General features: G+C 38.6%; 4 protein-coding genes across 4 annotated transcripts; 2 read left to right on the forward strand and 2 right to left on the reverse strand.

Annotated features, from left to right (window-relative positions):
* Positions 1-2,154: 2,154 nt before the first annotated feature.
* Positions 2,155-7,045, reverse strand: LOC124636562 (zinc finger protein 883-like). Its single transcript, XM_047172697.1, has 6 exons — positions 6,820-7,045; positions 5,939-6,713; positions 5,435-5,617; positions 4,409-4,562; positions 3,283-3,429; positions 2,155-2,904 (listed from the first exon to the last, which is right to left on the reverse strand). The coding sequence occupies exons 1-6, from the start codon at positions 6,952-6,954 to the stop codon at positions 2,514-2,516; spliced, it is 1,785 nt and encodes a 594-aa protein (XP_047028653.1). The 5' UTR covers positions 6,955-7,045; the 3' UTR covers positions 2,155-2,513.
* A 5,986-nt stretch (positions 7,046-13,031) lies between these two features.
* Positions 13,032-16,095, forward strand: LOC124636379 (inhibitor of nuclear factor kappa-B kinase subunit beta). Its single transcript, XM_047172452.1, has one exon. The coding sequence runs from the start codon at positions 13,398-13,400 to the stop codon at positions 15,708-15,710; it is 2,313 nt and encodes a 770-aa protein (XP_047028408.1). The 5' UTR covers positions 13,032-13,397; the 3' UTR covers positions 15,711-16,095.
* Position 16,096: 1 nt separating this feature from the next.
* Positions 16,097-18,180, reverse strand: LOC124636380. Its single transcript, XM_047172453.1, has one exon. It carries the CDS (start codon positions 17,961-17,963, stop codon positions 16,248-16,250), a length of 1,716 nt encoding a protein of 571 aa, XP_047028409.1. The 5' UTR covers positions 17,964-18,180; the 3' UTR covers positions 16,097-16,247.
* Positions 18,181-18,789: 609 nt separating this feature from the next.
* LOC124636324 (neurogenic differentiation factor 2-like) lies at positions 18,790-19,718 on the forward strand. The gene has a single exon (XM_047172371.1). It carries the CDS (start codon positions 19,024-19,026, stop codon positions 19,585-19,587), a length of 564 nt encoding a protein of 187 aa, XP_047028327.1. The 5' UTR covers positions 18,790-19,023; the 3' UTR covers positions 19,588-19,718.
* Positions 19,719-21,637: the final 1,919 nt, after the last annotated feature.

A 21,637-nucleotide genomic window follows, 5' to 3' on the forward strand; every position in this document is an offset into this window, starting at 1 on the left:
GTAAATAAATAAACGCTGGATGCAGGTCGCCTCCAACAGGTATCTATGGAGATCTAAGGGGGAGGCCTACCTACGTTCAGCAGTGGACGTCCCATGGCTGAGGTGATTATGATGGGTGTACTATGCCAAATTGAATGACAAATAATCGAATGCCAATTGATCGACCACTATAAATCGAAATTCTAAATACTCGAACATTCATAATATCGAATGGTTTTTAAATCGAACATTCAATACATCGCGCAGTCAATACATCGAGTGTTCAAAATATCGAATGTTTGTTTGATCGAGCGTTAAATGCATCGCAAATTCATCCTATCGAAAAATCTATATTTTTTATGAATACAAGAAAAACTCAAAATTTACTAATAAATCACATTTTAATCTTTAATTCTTATCTTTTAAAGGTAAATTTTAAAATTTTGTGTGAATTGAAAAGGCAAACGCAGGATTGGGAAGACCTACTTTACAAAAAAGAGGCAAAAGGGATGATAACGCGATTGAAGAAATGTTAAATAATAAAAACTACATTAAAATTTATAAATTATTCATAAATTTTGAGTTTTTCTTGTATTCATAAAAAAATATAGATTTTGCGATGCATTTAACGCTCGATCAAACTAACATTCGATATTTTGAACACTCGATGTATTGACTGCGCGATGTATTGAATGTTCGATTTAAAAACCATTCGATATTATGAATGTTCGAGTATTTAGAATTTCGATTTATAGTGGTCGATCAATTGGCATTCGATTATTTGTCATTCGATTTGGCATAGTACACCCGATGATGATGATGAAATAAATGATGTACGTAAAATTAATTTAAATGTTGATGAATTCGAAAACATCAGATCATGATTTATTTATTGATTAATTTAACTAAGTATTCTGCAGTGTAGGTGACGCAGTGAAGGCAATCTAAGTAACTAACCTAATAATATATTATTTTACTATAGGTATGTACATAAGTATGTAGCCTTATAAAAGGTGAAGGCACTAAGCGGCGATCCTCATAATAATAATTTACTACAAGTTGATGTTAAAACAATTTTTACGTAAATAGAGAGCAATTGATAATGTCAGATTTTAACTTAGTATGTCATATTATACTGGGAATGTCTAGTATATAAAATATCTACAGTCTACACATAAAAGGTTCTAATACTATAGATATCTAACAATTGGTATAAAAACATCAAAACTAGGTATGAATCAAACAAGAAAACTTACAGATTGTATATATGTGATCTAGTTTAAACTAGTTCTTCCTATACGCATAAGATGAACTAGTACAGCCTAGGCCAAACTAGTATGACCTAAGCCCGATAGGATAAACCAGTTTAGCCCAGGCAAAACTAGTTGATCCTGATTTAAATAAGCACACTCTAGGATAAACTATTACGGCCTAGTCAAAAAAATATAGTAAGTATAATCTAGAAAGCAAAATTTTTTTGTCAAATAAAAAAAAAACATTTTGATAAAGATGATTAAAAACTAAAAAAGATCGATTTTAATACCATTCGTTGTTTAATATTCATTTGAACCACTTATTACCAATTTCAAGTTATAATTTAGCCTCGTAATATATTAAAGCCTTCGATGTAGGATAGAGAAAAATCACAATACATATCTATTTACTATAGTTCGGCCATTCAGAGAATGCGTTCCTGACACGTCGCGATTGAACTGACGACGTAACTTTGCAATGGCGTTGCAGTTACGATAAAAATATTTTTGCTGGTTGTTTACCGTTTTAACAATTGAGGAGCATTAAAACAACATTATTATATCAATAATCAATGAATGTAGTTACGTCGTCAGTTCAATCGCGACGTGTCAGGAACGCATTCTCTGAATGGCCGAACTATAATAAGTTATAAGGTTCTAACTGTAGGTCCCGGCTGTCATTGAACATACTTGGCAGTCGTTACGGGTAGAAGCCAGTAAGCCTGAACCATTCTAACCAAGTGGTATTGGGTTGCCGGGTAACTGGTACACAGCTACATCCGGTTAGACTGGAAGCCGACCCCAACATAGTTGGGAAAAGTCTCGGAGGATGATGGAGGATGAAGTTATAAGGTTCTTGCCAAACATTATGGCGATTCGCAGCTAACTTCCGAACCGACCGCGCAGCTACATCGCCCGTTGATACATTTATTTTATTTATTTAAGTAATATACATCAAATTTGTTTTGCGCAGTAACTCGTATTATGTTCCGAGACGCCATCAAGTCTACCACGAACTACACCTTAACTTTTGTATAATGTTTCATACAAACAATTCAATTTGCATTGCTGTACGTTTTGAGAAAGATCATGACAATAAAAATGAAAGATTTTGAATTACGTTTTAAGAAAATAAGTTGTGCATTTCGTCAATTTTTCATCAATTTTTGTGCAGTATAACAAGCTTTTATATAATTTTCTGTAGTTTTTCTATGTACCCAATTTCCTTTACAAATAATTTAACCAACTTTGAAAAAACTTACAGTTCTACCACCTGAATACTTAACTCTCTTCATCAGGTAATTTAATAGTAATCCCATTGACAACACCATTTGTATCACAATGGTTAATAGTTATAACTATTCTACTATGATCTATATGTACCGGACCAACATCAGAATCGGGTTTCAGACTTAACAAAGGTATACCTTTATCATTTACCTTTAACATATCTTTATCTTTGTAACTAATTGGGTTGAACTCCGGGGGTCTGATTTTGAGTAATGGGGGGTCCTCAATGGGGTTGTTTTCGGTTGGTTCTGCTGTTTCTTTGGTAGGGGGTGTAACTTGGGAGTCGTGGGGGTCATTGGGGTCTTTCCCGTTTGTGAAATGTATTGGATAGTGTTGCTTCAGTTCAGATTGTAGACGGAAACGGGTGCTGCATATTGTGCATCTGCAATTAAATGTCATTTTGTTAGAACATTTGTTATTTATATCTTTGTCTCACGAAAGTGAGTGACCTATAAAATGTCACGTCTTTCAATAATTTCAATGCATAAAATAAACGCATAAAAATGTCTACAGAGGTCCCGGCTGTCGTTGAACATCCATGGTAGTCATTACGGGTAGTCAGAAGCCAGTTAGTCTGACACCAGTCTAACCAAGGGGTATTGCGTTGCCCGGGTAGCCAGCTGGCTTGAGGAGTCGCTCTTTGTAAAACACTGGTACTCAGCCGCATCCGGTTTGACTGGAAGCCGACCCCAACATAGTTGGGAAAATGCTTCATATATATATATATCTACTGGGTATTCTAAGTCACAGGATTACTTACTGATACGTATTCTGTCCGATATGCTGCCTCGTATGCTTGACCAGGTCGTTGCTCTGCGAGAAGGCGCGGTCACAGTACTTGCACTTATAAGGTTTCTCACCCGTGTGGATACGCTGGTGACGCTTCAAATGGTCCTTGCAGGTGAATCTGAAAATTATTATAAAGAGATTAAGTTTGTGAGGATTTTCGGTTGAATATTGAAACATCAATCAATTTGAAGAGCTAAACCTCATTTTATCAGTATCATACTTATGTAAATTGCTAAGACAAACAGGCTTCGGTGTGAGACATAAAGTTAACCTACAGCCGTACTACAAAAACTTAAACATCTGTTGAACACTTGTCTAAAAAAGTTTGGCTGCAAAACGGACCTTATTTCAACGTCATACTCTGTAATTTTTTAGACAAGTGTTCAACAGAACGTTTAAAAGCTTTTGTGGTAGGACGGCTAATGCTTCAGTATTTTTTCGGCAATATTTTGTAAACGATAATTTCTAGATCTATTACAATTTTGTTTCCGAGTGTCTTAAGCTATAGTACTTATATTTTAACATGAAAAGGGCACGCGTGAAAGATTTGGAACCCAGCTACAAAGCATCATATTCCGTTTGCGTAAACTATCATAAAACAAGTGAAATGTAAATAATGATGTGACGTCAACTTCGTCAACACAGTTGGGCAATTCTCAACCTTATCACTACACATTAAGGTCGAGATTCATTCAACATTACTTGGGGTTCCAGAACTTTTCAGAGTTCTTAATTTGAATATTTTTTATTACAGATTTAAAGGTCGTACTCCATGTAACAAGTATCGCAGACAAAATTTCTTTGACGAATGTAATAAAAAATAGTCTCCAAGTGCTACTTTTTATCTCGGAATAATCCGTAAGTAAGATACTACGAAAGGGAATAACGTATCTGAATCGTCTTTAATTTCATTTTTTTTTTCTTTTTTACAGATTTAGGACCCGTTTCACTGGTTACCAATAAAGTTTCAGTTAATGCTATCTGCCAGACAAAGTATGCTCATTATTTCTGCCAGATATTGCTTATCTATCAGATAATTTCCTGACAGGCTATCAGAGACTATCAGTAACCATTGAAACTGGCCATTAATGTCATACCTCATGTTACAAGTGTCGCAAGGAAACGGCCTGACGGGAAGGTGTATCAAGGAGTGCTTCTTCAAGGAGTTGCCCTTGGTGAAAGCGGCTCCACACTCCTCACATTTGTAGGGGTGCTCCCCGGTGTGCGTGGCCACGTGGGACGTCATTTGTCCTGGAAAACAGGATTTTTACTTCACTACATAGTATAAAACAAAGTCGCTTTTTCTCTCCCTATGTTCCTTTGTATGCGTAAATCTTCAAAATTTAAGCTTACATTCGGATTTTGATACGTTTTTATTTAAATAGTTACAGTGATTGAAGAGGATAAGGTTTATATGTACAACTAGCTTCCGCCCGCGGCTTCGCCCGCGTAGAGTTCGGTTATATCGCGTTTCCTAGAAAATTTTTCCAAAGTCCGGTATTAGTAATATATAGAATAATATTTAGAATATTTAGTATCAGCATTGCATCCGTGCGAAGCCGGGGCGGGTCGCTAATATTACAAAAAGTGAAAAAGGGCAACCAAACAAAAGATGGATGGATTTTGTGAAAGTCGATACAGTTTGAAAGAATGTTACTCGTGACATGACGGCAGACAGAAGTGAATGGAAGAAGAAAACTGCGCCGACACCAAATAAATTGGGATAAAGACAGGACAATGATTATGACTAATATTATAAATGCGAAAATGAGTCCGTTTGTAAAATGACTGAACCACTATGGTACTACAGATAGACAATGTTGTTATCAGTTCACATGACAATTGTATTGAATATCTTGTCAGATAAGCTCATTCAAGTAATAATGTGAAACTCTAAATATCGTGAACATATATTCAATCCATATGAAAGGAAAATAGAAGAGGCCCACATTTTTAATAATAAAAGAAATGAAGAAGGGAAAATAAATCTCTTTTTATTTAAATTCCTAATATTAACACTGCAAATTATTTCCAACCTCTGTATGCCAATTATACAAGAACTGCCTCATCAATACATAAAATTTGGTCCATTAAAAAAATAATAATAATTAAAATCAACTAACCTTTGGTACAAAAAGTCTTAGGGCACAGGTGACAGGCATACGGCTTGACTCCGGAGTGCCTCATCATATGCTGTCTCAGGTTGGAACTGTTGGCAAAGCCCTTCCCACACTGAGAGCAAAGGTATGGAGTCTCACCCGTGTGGGTCCGGAGATGGTCTTTTAGACTGCACATTTGGATAAATCCTGAAATATAAAACGTTTTATGATAACAATGGTAATTTGGCATTTTTTTTTCGGCATTTTCTAGTTTGTGGGTTCAATATCATATGTCTAAGCCATTTCATAAAATTTCAATAGGTAAAATATATTTTAGTCTTTTTTATTTAAATTATACTAATGATTACATTTGGCTGTAAAAGCAGTTTTTTTTCCTATTGTGATTTACAAAGCCTGTAAGTTTTTTTTGATAAATGAAATCTAAACATAGACAGTAGCACCACTGAGTGCTATCTTACTTGCAATGATGTCTAATATACGTAAAATAGTAATAGAACAATATCTTACCCTTATTGCAATAAGAACAAACATAACGCTTTTGTTCTTTATGTGTGTACATGTGGGCCATCAGCTGATCTCGCCGGGAATATGTTTTGGAGCATTTCTCACATTTGTGCATCTTCACGTCGCTGTGCAGCGCCAAGTGCCTCTTCAACAAATGTTTCATAGCAAATGCCTTCCCACATGCATCACATATAAACTCCTTTAACTCATTCTTGTTTTTATGTTTCTTCATATGCTGTGACAGTGATCTCTGCTTTGTAAATGTTAACTGGCAGTCAGGACACTGTAACAACTGTGCAGGTTCCTCAGTCTCAGTCTTAACTTGAACATCTCCACTTTGTTCCACTATTTGCTCCAATAAGGTCTCGTCACTAACAAGAAATGCACTCTTATGATGCTTAGCAACATGCTTGTCCAAAAAACTTTGATTAGAATACAACTTATCACAAACAGTACACGCTAGTGACAATTCATGTAGTTCTAAATGTTTTAAGTATTTCTTCTGTTTTGTAAAGTGTTTGTTACATTTGGTACATGAATATTCTTCACTGAGTTCAGTTTTCGAAACATCTGGATTAAAATTGAAGTCTTCATAATTACTGAAGTAGTCATCAGTTTCTGATTTGACTTCATCTGGTTCTGACTTTATGGAACTCTGTAGAAGTTTTTTGAATTCATCCTGCGCCTTCGCTGCTTGCTTGCGGAATGTGTACGCCACTTGGAGCACCTTGACACAGGCATCACAGAGGTGTTGTGGTAACCCATCCTCCTTGGACACCTATATAATTAAAATTGAAAAATACTTGAATTTTACACAATGTTACAAGTTAAATATTATAATAATGTAACAAGAATAAATATTAAAATTCTAGCACTGGTGTTACCTCGGTTGAAGTGCACTGAACAAGCAATTCAGCTAATTGAAAATAATTTTCCTCAATTTCAACTGTTCCATATAAATCCACCAAGGTTACATTGTCTTTCATACAAGTCCGACATGAAGTGGTTATATCTAACATTTTTAAAAATTAAGGCGATTTTAATGTTCAAAATTACATAAATAATAAACATCGGACGAAGCAAAACCAACAGCAACAACTATATACAACTGCTGCAATTAGTTTGACACTGACAGTCACTGACATGACGTTTGCGTTTTGACGGTTTTGACGTCGATTGACATGACGTGACGTGTGATGTTGAAAAAACGAAAAAACAAAACCAGATTATTGCGGATATTAGAAAAAATAGCAGCGTTTTACCTGAAATAAAACGCATATTAAATACTTACCTTATTTGAAGCTTACTAGTTTGAGATAGGCACCTACGTGTTTTCCGCTTTTATCTCTGTCCTTTTCTACCCCATATCTTGCATCTCTCTCGCACACCGACCAGTTTCACTCCCCACCAGGCAGGAGGCGACGAGTGTTCTCGGCGGCCACAGTTCGTCATTGAGTCGAAAACACCAGGCAGAAATTAAAATGTAAGCTTCAAATAAGGTAAGTATTTAATATGCGTTTTATTTCAGGTAAAACGCTGCTATTAAATTCTTGACCGTTATTTGAAGCTTACTAGTTTGAGACGTGTTTGTTATCGCCTGGTGGAAGTGGACGCCAATGTGAGCAAAAGCACAATGAAATTGTGTATGTAAATAGGTACTTAGGTACACGAGTAATCACATGTAAGTATGTGTATTGCGTCCTGGAATACTAATGTAATCAAAGTTAACTGGTACTGGTACTCAGCTACATCCTGTTAGACTGGAAGCCGACCCCAACATAGTTGGGAAAGGGGCTCGAAGGATGAGTAATAAAAATTAAAAGAGAGATGCAAGAACAAAAGCAAAAATTGATTTCATTTTCTAATAGTAATTAACAAAAACATTGCGATACTTCTTAATAACAATAGTAACAAAAATATAGACATTAATCAGCTGGATTAATTAAATAATCGAGATAACTTGCTACTTCTATTTAGTGGGTATCTTTCCCTTCTGTAAAAATGGGCAAATGTATTGCCTGATCGCCAATTACCCTTTGCTAATATATCGTCCAAAGGTATATTGTCAACACAGATTTTGACGCTACCGCCGAGTGGAAGCTTCCTGGGGTTGTAGTTATTCCTGCCTCTTTTAACAATGTCTTAATCCACCCGCATCATCGTTCGGGTGCCTGCCTTTGGTTGGCCTCTAACGGATATAAATAAATTTAAGGAATTAGCCGATGTCCGTCTATCTTCTAACAAGGCTTTAGTCTTTCTGACCCAATACACTGGACTTAGATTTATATTTTCCTGATTATCCATCAAACAACAACCCGACTGCCTATGACTAGAACTGTCGGTCTTAGAGCCAAAGACTGGCCATAAGATTAAATTATCTTTGTTGTTTTTGAAATGTTCTGGGTCTATTGCAAGCAAGGAAAGATCATGGACTCGCCTTTCCGAAACAAGCTAGCAAAAGAAAGAGCAGCAGTGTGCCTGGAAGTTGCAAATGGATTATTCTCGTCTACGTTTACTGCACTTAAGTAGGTTACCAATTGGTCAATATTCCAGATGGACGGCTTCCCGGGGAACAGGTTTGCTCAGCGCTATTGATTTTAAAATGTGTCCGACTAGAACGTGTGAACCTAGCTCTAGAGTGGTTTCTGCATTGCATAGTGTAGCTATAACTGACTTGTGTAATAAAATAGTATTGTATGCTAGTTTATTTACTATGTGTAAGTCCGCTAAAAATTGGGTAAGTATAGGTCCAAATAGGGATTCAAGGATTCATAGGATCCAATTTCATACTTTTCGCCCCAATTTAACCATCGACTCCAAGCTGATTGATAAGTGTTGCGTGTGGATTGAAGAAGACTTCAGTCGGAGAGACTCCTTGTGCCGCCCCCCCCCCCCCCATTTCCTTGACCTTGGCAGGGGGTATCCCCGTTGCTGTGTCTATCGGTTTCTGCTCGAGGTTCATCAGTGTGTAGGGTACTGCTAATGATCGGGACTTCAAATCTGCTCGCCAAAATACCTGGTGCCACCGAAGGAACTACTATGAGATTAACTCCCGTTCCTGAATTGAGATGACTGAGGACCTACGGTATAAGGTAAGGTGGCGGTAATACCCATGCTAGCGGGTAAGTCAAAACTTGAGAAAAATGCATCGTGGAACCCCGCTTTCGGGTCCTTCAGATCTAGGGGCACGTAGTACACAACTATGTGTCCCTGGGCTCGCTTCGAGGCAAATAGGTCCACTGCTGATACAAGATGCCACTCCGGTGGAGGTTTGTGTCGGGAGAGATGGTCTGCCTGACTGTTGAATAGGGCTGGTATATGATTCACGACGTGATAGATTTGATACAGCTCAAGATAACTGAATACTCTGTACGTCAAGTTCGGTAGGCTCCTTGATCGGGTGCCACCTTGATTTCTTAGATATGACACCATAGTCCCATTTCTGCATTGAAAAATGGCTGTTGATCTCTTTAGCAACTTGCCGTGATTTTCCAGTTAATACTGCAAGCATCTCTTTCAGATCGCAGTGAAAGCCTTTTTCTCTCTCGTTCCATGAACCCATTACGGGAGTTCCGTTCAGTTGTGCCCCCATCCTACATCGGAGGCGTCCGTGGTTATAAGGTGACAGGGAAGTGGCGAATGAATATCCAAGGTTTGGTGGCAGCTGACCAGCCACCACTTTAGATCTGCTAAGGTATCTGCTGGTAGGTTCAACATTGCTATACTCCATTCACCGAGCCGTGAGCCCACAATGTAACCAAAGAATGACACTTTTTCAAAATGGTGGGTATAACCCGACCGATGACAAAAACGTCACATTTTTATGTAAAATGTTCTTAGTATCTGTGGTCTTCAATTAAGTAGGGTTCTATGTATGACAGTCAAGACTTCTAGGTTCATTTTACATGTAAACGATTTACTACATATTTCATTAAAATTAAGAAAATAATTTACGGCATTTATTATACATATTTGATTTCAATTAAGTTTGAAAGATTGCATAAGTTCCACAGACATCGTTCTAAAATATCATTTCTAATGTTGTCAGTATATTACTTTCGTAGTTATTTTTATAAAATATGATCATTACTTCAATCGTGACTTATAAGAACCCTTTTTATGGTTTGTTCACCGTTTGGCTCACGGTTCCATGAATAGGGTAGGTATAGATTGCTGTTCAACACTGCATTGAGGATAGTGAGGAGAGCCCGGTAATGCAGTCTGCCGTATGGAACAACGAAAACTTGCGAAGTTTAAAAGTCCTATCAAGCTATGCAGGTCTTCTAAGTTTGTCGTGCTGTTTGTCACGTAGTGCGTTTTGTCATTATCTTGTTGATAATGCTTGCGATTTATTCACTTGCCATCCAAAAAATGGTGCAAATGATCCCAAAGTAGGCAAATATATCTTGGTGAGCCACCAGAAAATCGAGATACACAATTATAAGTAACCCTTGAGTTTTCAAAGTTTGAGCCACCCAAATTGGTCACTGTGGCGAAGGTCTTGGGTGCCGTGCTTAAGCCAAATGGTAGGCACGTAATCTGAAGCAGTCTTCTTCTGTATACTAGTCGAAGAACATATCTGTGACCTTCGGCTACCGGAAGGTAGAAGTAAGCCTGGGCGAGATCCACTTGCACAGCCATTCGTCTTTCTGAAGAAACTCTAGCACCCGAAAAACATTTATTAAACTGAAGGGTTCCGTAATTATGAACTTGTTAAGAACCTTGAGATTGAGTATTGGACGGTTCTTTCCGTCGCCTTTTGGGCACAAGAAACATATTGGAAAGAAAGCTGGCAGAATTTGCAGCTATCAATAGAACTTTTTGTTTTATCATTTGGGATATGACGACATCCATCTCTTTGGACTCTCTGGTCAAATCTGGCATTATCTATCAAAGGTGGCTTTTGGCCAATGGTATGCGATACCCAGTTATTATTTTTAACAAGAAAGGCGGAGCTCCCATTTCTTTCCATTGGTCTTGATATAATGTTAGGCAACCCGCCTGGAAAGTCATAACTTACGTGCCTTGTTGGACGCATCAAAGTCCGCCTGCGGTCCTGGACGCTTTCTGTTTCCTCTGTTGGACATGGTTCCTATTGTAATTTACTCGTGATATCCCAAGGGAGCTTTTAGAGTTTTGCGTCACACGCCATTCAGCGTGAGTGTGATTACCATTTCCCTTCGAGGGAAGGTTATAATGGCGACTCTTCGAAAGTCGATCCAAAAAGCCACCCTGCGAGGGTAGATTGCAATGATGGTACGACCCGCAACATGCATGATTGGTACCCTGCGAGGGTCCGTGATAATGAGCCGACCCCTGCGGGGGATGGCTAGTATACTTACTGCTGGCTTATTCGCTAACTTTCGAATTCTCAGATGTCAACTGGCCTCAGTTGTCATCGGAACTTTGATGTCAACCGATAAGTTCAAAACATTGGTATTCTGTATCGCATGAAGTGGATATCGGTGGATATCGTTATGATCGTTACACGGTTGCTGGCGCCAAAACTACGATGACAATTTGACAGCTCTATTTGTTTATCCATTATCCATTATGTCCACTGGGCTTACGGAATCGCAATATAACGTTTATCGATACAGAAACAGCTGTCAAAATGAGTCATGGTGGATATCAGCCTGATGACGTCATCTCATTTGGTAACTGGCGTTAGCGAATAAGAAAATAGCTGTTTGACAATTTACTAATGTACACTTTACCAATTGATGATATCTGCGAGCTGTCAGTGGAGTTAGCGAATAAGGCTACAGGTCCCTGCTTTGTAATGATGCTGCTACTCGCAACATGCAAGATTGGTACCCTGCGCGGGTCCGTGATAATGAACCGACCCCTGCGGGGGGTGGCTAGTATACTTACTGGTCCCTGCTTTGTAATGATGCTGCGACTCGCAAAATGCAAGATTGGTACCCTGCGCGGGTCCGTGATAATGAACCGACCCCTGCGGGGGGTGGCTAGTATACTTACTGGCAGTCCTAGGCGGAGCGTACCAAGTCTTTCAAGGCCGAAAACCATCACACGCCGTGATAATGAGCCGACCCATACGGGGGGTGGCTAACAGACTTACTGGCAGTCCGAGGGGAGCGTACCAAGTCTTTCAAGGCCGAAAACCATCACACGCCGTGATAATGAGCCGACCCCCATGGGGGGTGGCTAACAGACTTACTGGCAGTCCGAGGGGAGCGTACCAAGTCTTTCAAGGCCGAAAACCATCACACGCCGTGATAATGAGCCGACCCCCATGGGGGGTGGCTAACAGACTTACTGGCAGTCCGAGGGGAGCGTACCAAGTCTTTCAAGGCCGAAAAGCTTTCTTGACACCACCAGCCCTCTTCAAGTGCGGTAGTGACCAGTCCGAACTAAGGAGATGCTGGTTGGACCGCACCTCACACCATTCTTTTTTGTCAAAAAGTTGAACGCCTTGCAGGATTGAACTAGGGCCACAGGTGCCTTAGGAACTTCGGGCTTGATTTCTTTTCCATAGTCACGTGCACGGGCTGTGGTAGCTTTATTATTTACCGCATCCGTATTTGCTTTATAAGTCACTCATTCTGAAAACAATTTACTGAAAAAAAAAAGTACACGGAAGAAACTCGTGACAAAAAAGGGGTAGATGTACAAAATATTAACACTTGATTTCGCAAAATCGAATATCGAACGGTAAAACCGTTAACAAATTGTATAAAATATTATAAACTCACCTGTGTTCTGCGAGAGCACTGAGTTTATTTTTCAACGAAATACTACAGCGGTTGGTTAGACCAACCTTCTCGGGCGGAAAACAAGACGCCAATGACGAACTGTGGCCGCCGAGAACACTCGTCGCCTCCTGCCTGGTGGGGAGTGAAACTGGTCGGTGTGCGAGAGAGATGCAAGATATGGGGCAGAAAAGGACAGAGATAAAAGCGGAAAACACGTAGGTGCCTATCTCAAACTAGTAAGCTTCAAATAACGGTCAAGAATTTAATAATGAATTAAGCACTTTATAGTTTTAATGTTTTCGTAGTAATTGGAGTAAGTTAGTCGTAAATATAATCTTAACGCACATTGATCATTTTCATTTCGTAAAACGGAATGAATGTAAGATAAGGTTTTTTCGAATACGCCACTCGATTATCCGATAAAGTTGTGGATGATCCTAAATCGTTTTATCAGAAACTTATCTAAAAGAAAGTAGTTTTTTTCTCAGAAACAAGTGGCTGTACAGATAAGTGTTATGCGACAGTGAAAACGTTCAAAACTGACTGGACAAAAATGGATTTATGCCTTCTACGCATTTGTTTATATAAACTAAGAACATCGACTCTATAAAAAACCTAGTTATCAAACAAAGTTTGTGGTGGCTTTTGTGTAAACCGACTGAACGCAAAGTTATTTTTATATCATAGCCTAATTCTTAGAGTTGCGTTTTCCTGTTTTATTGCCTACTTTAGTAGGCACGTAAGAAATGGACGACATAATCTTCATCGGCGACTGGATAAAAGAAAGAGAACTTGGAAAAGGGAGTTTTGGTACAGTAGTGCTATGGAAACACAAAAAAACAGACGAGAAACTAGCTATCAAGACTTGCCAGTGGGGCAACGAGCTTACCGAGAAACACAGAGAACGATGGACGAAGGAAGTGGAAATGTTACAGAGCTGCAGGAATCCGAATATTGTGGGGACAAAGGATCTGCCGCCAGAGTTCGAAACGGGGCTGGAGCGCGCAAACCCCTCGCGCCTTCCAATACTCTGCATGGAATACTGCAGCGGCGGTGACCTTCGACAGGTGCTCAACAAGCCTGAATCCTGCTCAGGCCTAAAGGAACAACAAATCAGGCAGATACTGAGTGATCTCAGAAATGCCATGCATTTCCTCCATCAGAACAAAATAACACACAGAGACCTCAAGCCAGAGAACATAGTCATGCACATATTAGACACAGTACAGACCAATGTAGCAGTTCAAGGCCAAAGGAAGGTGATATACAAACTTATTGACCTCGGTTATGCTAAGGAAATAGATTCTAACTCTGTTTGTGCCAGTCTAGTTGGCACTTTACAATACTTAGCCCCAGAAATTATTTATAGTAAAACCTACAGTAACTCTGTTGATTTCTGGTCATTTGGTTTGGTTGCATTTGAACTTATTTGTGGCAGGAGACCATTTTTGCCTTTCATGGCTCCTGTGCAGTGGATGCCACATGTTAAGAAGAAGGCTCATGAGAATATTTGTGTGTATGAAACTTTCCATGGTGACATTGAATATTCCAATGAAGTGTTCCCTGAAAACTTTATATCGAAACCGTTCAAAGCTCTCATTGAAGATTGGCTGAGAATTGCTTTAGAGTGGGACCCTAGGTTGAGAGGTAGGGATGCACCGTCCAGAGTCACATTCAACATACCATCAGAACAAAAAGAAGCAGCTAGCAAGATAGTTATTTTCGATGTCCTTGAAAATATTTTAGCAAAGAAAATAGTCAAAATATTTTCTGTAGCAACATTGTCCCCACTAGCTTATGAAGTTGATGATGCAACTACAGTTCTAATGCTGAAATCGAAAATATTCAATGATACGCAGATACCCATGAGTGAACAGATATTAATCACTCAGATGAACTATATGGAGCCTGCAGACGATGAATGTATAGTTAAATATTGGAATGAAAACATCATGTTATTCTTGTACAATAAAAAGTATATCATCAAAGATAATGTGAAAGCAATAGTGCCAATGGCTATACAAAGGTGTCTAGAACACCCAAAGACATTATATAACTTCAAAAACAGCCAAAATCTATACAAAAATGGTTTCTATCTTGTCTTGTCACAAATGGAAATATATGACTCACTTATCAATGGATTATTTGTTAGAGCAGAGTCGTTGAAATATGAAGGAAAACAATTGCTACTCAAACATAACTCAGTTGATAAAAATCTTGGAAATCTTCTGGCTAAACATGAAACCCTGAAACAGTTGACTGATGCTGGTAAAACACACATTTCTGCATTACAAGATGGCCCTAATGGAACAAACCTTCTTGGTGGTTTTGAAAAAATATTCAAAAATACAGATGATATTTCGGAAAGAATAAACAAACTGCAAACCGCGTGGACTCAACTTACAGTGCGACTTCAGTCTGCCACTAGACGAAGCAATGAAGTTATTACTGCAGATATCAACAACTTTGTTACAAAATACAATTACCAAGCAGTATATGCTAATGCTTACAAAGCCTTCTTAGCTCATAAAAAAGCAGAATCCATGAACCGATCAAGGGAGAAACAATGCACTGACATTACCAAAATAAGTTATGACTGTCTCAAAGTCAGAAGCAAGATATTAGAAGAAGTTCACCAACAACCATTTGTACTGAAACTTATGGACGTAAGCACAGAGTTCTCCAAGATTGGTGATATTGTACTCAATGCAGCAGATAATACAAATAAATTGGCCGCTGACCTAACCAATGTTTTGGAGGAACTGACAAACTGTACTTGGTCAACTATCAGTCTTGTGGTGAAGGACGCTGAAGGTTTTGCACATGTTCCTTATAGTGTGGTGTCGTTTGAGAAGAAAGACTTCAAAATTGGTGAACCTGTGTCCAATCACTGCATGAGAATGACTAACAAGTTAGAAGATGACGAGGAACTAAAGTCCATTATTGAAGACAGTCTGAAAATCAGGAAGAGTCAAATCAATTTGTCTATGAAATTAAATTCCCAAAAAGAGCTGCTGAACAAATCAATATTAGACTTTAGCTTTTTAAAAGAAGCTTAAGTGTTTATGAAATTGTGATTTATGACGTAATTATGTGCCTTATTATCTGTGTTTTATTTTAGGAATTAGTTGTTGTAATATGGTGCTAGATATATTACTTTATGTAATAGCTTTGCTTTTAGATATTAAGTACCTATTGTTTTTTCAGTTTTTGTGTTACTAACGAATTGAGAATTGCTACCTATTGTTTGAACTTTACTATTATTTTTATGACTTTATTTAATTCTAAAAGATACCTATTTTTTGTGTTCTAGTCAAAAAGCATAATATATGAATTGAACATACATTTTAAAAATAGAATATACATGTTTTAAATATATTGTTGAATTTAAGTAAATCTATGTTCTGTTAGAACTTTAATGCAATTAAAACAGCTATAATTTTATTTAATGTTTTAATTAAAGACTCAAAAACATTCCCTAAAAGCACATAGACTGGTACTCGTATAGGAAACTAAACATAAAATGAACAAAGTGCCTATTGTATAAAAAAAAACTGCTAACAAAGTCACCTTGCAACCCACAAAGCAGGAAAAACTCAAAGTAAACTACCGGTAAATTGTTCTAACCAATCTTTGAAGTTATTAATTATTTTTTGTAATTTTCTCACGTCTGCCGGGGTTTGTAGATACTCTTCGGGGGCGAACCTTGGCTCGGGACTACCGCTGACGTGTAACCAAATAGCGAAAACAGCGTCATCAACGTTCGCAACCTTCCTACGACAAAGCCTGGCTGAAGTCAAGCAAATTGCTACCAGAGCGCTCATACTGCCGACCGAAACACTTCTTGTATTCTCTTTACGAGCAGCTAGAAAGTAACTCCTCAATAAATTCTCTGTGGCATCGTCTAAATCTACTTCAATTCCTGCGACGAGATCAATATACTTTGCCACATCTTTCAGGGCTTGTATCTCTTCTTTACCTACACCTACTGGTTCTACGGCCTGCTGCATCATAAAGTCGACTATTTCGTCGTAGTATTCTCCGCAATCACCTCGACAGACATTACCGAACACACTGGCAACGTTGAACAGAATCATCTTCTTGAAATTCATGCCTTGAGCCCAAACTGCGGACTTTAGCGTCGTTGGTCCTGTGCCAGTATTTATATTCCCCGTTTCTATAGCTGAGAGAACAGATGACACTTGCTTCTGATGGTAGATGTGGAGAGGTAATGGTAGCATACAGACTCCTCCTGAACTGCTTATTAAAGCAGTTGACGCCAAAGAATTTGCTGTTCCTAAAATCACGTGTCTATCAGCCAGTTTAGCTGCTTCAGTCATTATTTCTCCCACATATCTAGTATCAAATCCTCCAGCTAAGACGTGCACAATACTTGCACCGGTTATCGCGTTTGCCTTTATACTTGTAAGACTCAATAGCAGGTTTATCTTAAGGTGCATGAAGCAGTTCAAAGGGCAAATATTCACGCCTATACTTGAAGCGAGACAGTATATGAACTTCCAAGGTATACCTTTGCAAGCCTTGAACAAATCTTCTACATCTTTAGGTATGGGGCTAGTTATTGGTGCACCCAAAGGAATTACTTTTTCTAAAGACCAGACAACTGTATTCTTTTTTGTGCCAACAACATGCAAGATGTATCTCAATCCGAGGTTTAGCTTTGGAAATAAATCGTCAGGAATTTGAAAACGTTTCAGTAGTAATTGCTCTTGAATTTTAAATGTAGCAGTTACTTGTTCTCCACATCGCCTCAATCCGCTGTTTTCAAATAGAATACTTTTGCACACGAAGCATTTTGGTGGGTGTTTGGGTATGTAGTGTAAGATAACTTCGCTGCCTTCACATTCCTCAGGACATGACCAAACGGAATGGTAAACATAGCTCTCAGGCTTTGAATAACTTATCAGCAATCCATCAAATGTCACCAGGCCATTATAATGTCGAGGATTAGATTTCAAAAGTCTGGGAACGCTCCTCAAACGGAGTGTTACGGCAACCTGCGCATATTCGATACGATTCTTTATCTCGAGGTCGATAGCCTGAAGGCATGCAAACAAAACATCGTTGCACATATTTTTTACTTTAGTTGGCTCTTTTATCAATAGTTCCCCTATCTCGGGAAACATATCAAATAAATCCATAATGTCAACCTCCAATAAAAATCGTAATGGTGGAAACTTACAAACCGTTTTGTCAGTTAATTGTTCTAGGAAATCCACGCAGTTAGTTTTCATGTCATGTAAGTAACGCCTGCTGTCTAAGTATAGCAGCAATTTACATTGTTGCTCCATTGCTAACGAAGTCTTAATTAATTACAAGTTAACTGTTAGTAAAGTAAAGCAGCGTTAACTAAAAACTGCAGCTGACCTCCTTCGTGTAATAAATATTGAACGATTTTCCCGCCTTAATTAATTTTATTTTTAATTGGTTTCTTGCTGTGACTTTGGTATGTAGCTAGACAGCCAGTAACTTCAATTAAAGTTTTCAATAGACGTATGAAGTAGGATATTATTTGTGAGATAAGAAGTGGAAATAAAAAGTAATCTTAAGTTTTTACTCCGTAGCATTAATAAATTAACGCCTAATTTCTTAATGGAGCGAGATCGTGGGTGCGATTTAGGTATGCATAAAAGAAACTTGCAGTATAAAGTTGCCTAACTTAAAGTGCAAAGGGCCAAATTGCAATTGCAATCTATGCAATCAAGTAGTAGCATTACATAATGACATTTTGCGTCACCAATGATCGCCTACTCGTGATGGTAACCCACGTAGGAACAGTTGAGTACTTCGGCAAGGTCGGTAAACAATTAGTCCACGCAGAGCCTTCACAACGGAAATGCCGAATCGAATATGCAAATGATATCAATCGGATTACTAGCCATTACCCAATGACTTATGTAGCTGGATGTTGTTCATTCATTGTAACGGAGGTACAGGAGAGCGGTCAAGTGTTATGGTGTCTATGGTGGGAAACAATACTATGGCTCTAGCTAGAGCTCCTAATCACCTAACTATTTAAAGTATAATTATTATCAAGACCTGTGCTTTATTTTTATTAGAATTAAGATAATTAAGTTTTTACATTAGGTATTGGGTCTTCCTATGGAAAAACCACGGTGGATCACTTAGTATGATGAGTAAATGACTTAATACTTAAAGTTAAAATATGCACATTCTAAAGTGTGGGCGGATACTTATCTTATTGCAACAATAAAATTTGGTCAAATTCCTGCAACATAAAATATCATGTTCCATTTGACACTCCGTACTTTTCATAATTTATGTTTATCGTAATTGTGTAGGTTTTATTTCAATACAATGCAATGTTAAAAGCTCCCTGCGTGACTGTACATGAACGGAGCGGGGCAAGTGGGCGGAGTGAGCGTATTTTTCTTGCGGCGACGTTGCGCGGGCGGCGTGGTCGCGTGGGGCGGCCGCCGGCGTCACTCCATGCCCGATCACGACAAGTACCAGCTGCGGCCCCGCGCCGCGCGCAGCCGCGAGCCGCGCGCGCGCCGCACGCCGCAGCCGCTCAGCAAGTACCGCCGGAAGACGGCCAACGCCAGGGAGCGCAGCCGCATGCGCGAGATCAACCGCGCCTTCGAGACGCTGCGCCGCGCCGTGCCCGCGTCCGCCATCACGGGCACGCCGGTGCCCTGCGAGAAGCTCACCAAGATCACCACGCTGCGGCTGGCCATGCGCTACATCACGGCGCTGTCGGCGGCGCTGCGGGAGACCAGCCCGGAGCCCGAGGGCGCGCGCCCCGAGCGCTGGCCCTCGCCGCTGTGCTCCGACCTGTCGGAATTCTCCACGGAGCAGGAGACGCCGTCGGAGTTCGCGGAGGACTCGCTGTCGCCGTTCGACTCGTTCTTCGCTGAGTTCGACTGCGACTACATCGACCGGACATTCGCGTGATAGTGTTGTGAGTGGTGCACTGCCGGACTATTTCCAATTAGGTACCTACTATTTAATTCTCCTTTTGCCATACTATTAATTATTACTTATAAATAACTTTATTTTATTTTGTATGAGATATATTTTGAGATTTATTTATTTTTTATTAATAAATTTTAATTGTTATCGTTATGACCTCATGTGTTTATTTTATCACCGTGACGTGTGTGTCTGTGTAGTACTTACAGAACTAACTGATAAAACTTTGCAAGTCATTTAAAATTGCATCTATTCATATAGCTTATCCGATTCATAGTAATTCCAGATATCTATCATAGCTTGGTCACTATTTGCTTATCTCAAAATTACAGACAGGTAGGTAGAGCATGCTAAAGGAAAATAGGCCACTGTATTAAATACTGATATGAAGGTAACCTATATGCTGTGCGCAATAATAGATCCTTTTAATTAAGAACTTACCTACTCATATGTTTATTCAGCATAGCAAAATTAATTGGCTCGCTGGAACTCCTACATAAATCTGATTTCAACCCCATTTGAATCCCATTGAAGGCTTCCCCTTAACTTTAATCAGCAATTTACATAGAAAATTCTATGGTTCAGAAATCTCCGTAATTTAGGATGTACAAATGCTCAAACTGTCTACTAATCCGTGTCAATTATACCGAACCACGCCTAATTAATCAATAGTTATTTGTTATACAAGAGTGCAAAGTTGCTTTTTAACCGCGGGCTCAATTTTGATGACCGAGCAAGCGAAGGATTCTAAAATTGAAACACGAGCGTAGCGAGTGTTTCAATAATTAGAATCCTGAGCAATAGCGAGGGAATCAAAAGAACACAAGGTGAAAAATCTTTGCACTCGAGTGCAACACGTAACTTTTCATCCCACCTCATCGAGGAAATTACTAAATGCAAAAAAACAAAATGGCGCGCACATACGAGTATCAAATTAAAAAGATGTACCTATTAAAGTTAACATATTTGAAAACTCAGTTTAAAAATGAAACGACGTTAAAAATCTGTGTAAAAACAATAATAAAAAATACTTAATTAATTGAATAATTATTTTAAGCAGTTTTTTATTTATTTAATATGTATTTGTTTGAAAAGTCTTATCAAGATTGTCACAAATGGAGTATTGCACACGATGTTCTAAATTCAAATCACTTTGCCGCTCTAGAGGATAAAAACGACTTTTGCGCTCAGATATCAAAGGGTAAAACTACTCTTTCCGAGATGGTGGGATGAAAATAAGTATTACGTACTCTTGATTACCCATGCATGCAGAAATCAATCAATCACAGCAGTAGTTATAGAGATACTACTAAGATTTAAGTTCTTAACTTAAATCTTAGTAGTATCTCTATAACTGTACTGTACTTACCAATATATTTTTAATTGATTCATAAAAATAATTAAAATTAAACCATTTAGATAAATAAATTGAAGAATATTTCAAAATATAATTCGATGAACCTGAAAAGTAAATCAGGAATTTACCTATATCTCTATGCCCACCAAAATGCCCACAGAGACTTAGGTATGTACCAACCTACTGCTAATATTAAAAAAGAACAATACAATTATTTTTTTATATAATTACGTTTTGTTTCACTCATTACCGAGTCCAAGTTGCCAACCGATGCGGAATGATCGTTTGATTATGTAAATAATAGGCTGCGGAAGCGTGGGCTCGCCCGATTTATCGTCGGACGACAAAAAGAAACGTCTTAAAACCTTGTGACTGTAAAGTCTGTGTCACACTTATGTTATTTCAGACACTTAGAAACTATATACCTAAATAGATTTAATTGCAGGCATTAGTATTGTTTATATACTAATACCGTTTAGAACCAGCACTGCCATGATCGGGATCCAAATCTGCACCCTTCATACTTACCAACTTACCATCGCTGAGCCATGGAATCAACGAAAAAGCCGAAAAACGCAGTATCTTACATTTTTAACAATTCCAATGAGAGATAATTCTGCTTCGCGAATTCAATAATTACACCACAAAATTCTGCGAAGATCCCGCCAAAACATG

Source organism: Helicoverpa zea, chromosome 14 (assembly GCF_022581195.2).
Source record: "Helicoverpa zea isolate HzStark_Cry1AcR chromosome 14, ilHelZeax1.1, whole genome shotgun sequence".
NCBI lineage: Eukaryota > Metazoa > Arthropoda > Insecta > Lepidoptera > Noctuidae > Helicoverpa > Helicoverpa zea.

Coding starts and splice junctions, on each gene's coding strand:
- LOC124636562 (XM_047172697.1), bottom strand. CDS start 6,954: ATGTTAGATATAACCACTTCATGTCGGACTTGTATGAAAGACAATGTA. Junction 5,618..5,938: donor TTGTTCTTATTGCAATAAGG/GTAAGATATTGT, acceptor TTTATATTTCAG/GATTTATCCAAATGTGCAGT. Junction 2,905..3,282: donor ATCGGACAGAATACGTATCA/GTAAGTAATCCT, acceptor ATTTAATTGCAG/ATGCACAATATGCAGCACCC.
- LOC124636379 (XM_047172452.1), top strand. CDS start 13,398: ATGGACGACATAATCTTCATCGGCGACTGGATAAAAGAAAGAGAACTT.
- LOC124636380 (XM_047172453.1), bottom strand. CDS start 17,963: ATGGAGCAACAATGTAAATTGCTGCTATACTTAGACAGCAGGCGTTAC.
- LOC124636324 (XM_047172371.1), top strand. CDS start 19,024: ATGAACGGAGCGGGGCAAGTGGGCGGAGTGAGCGTATTTTTCTTGCGG.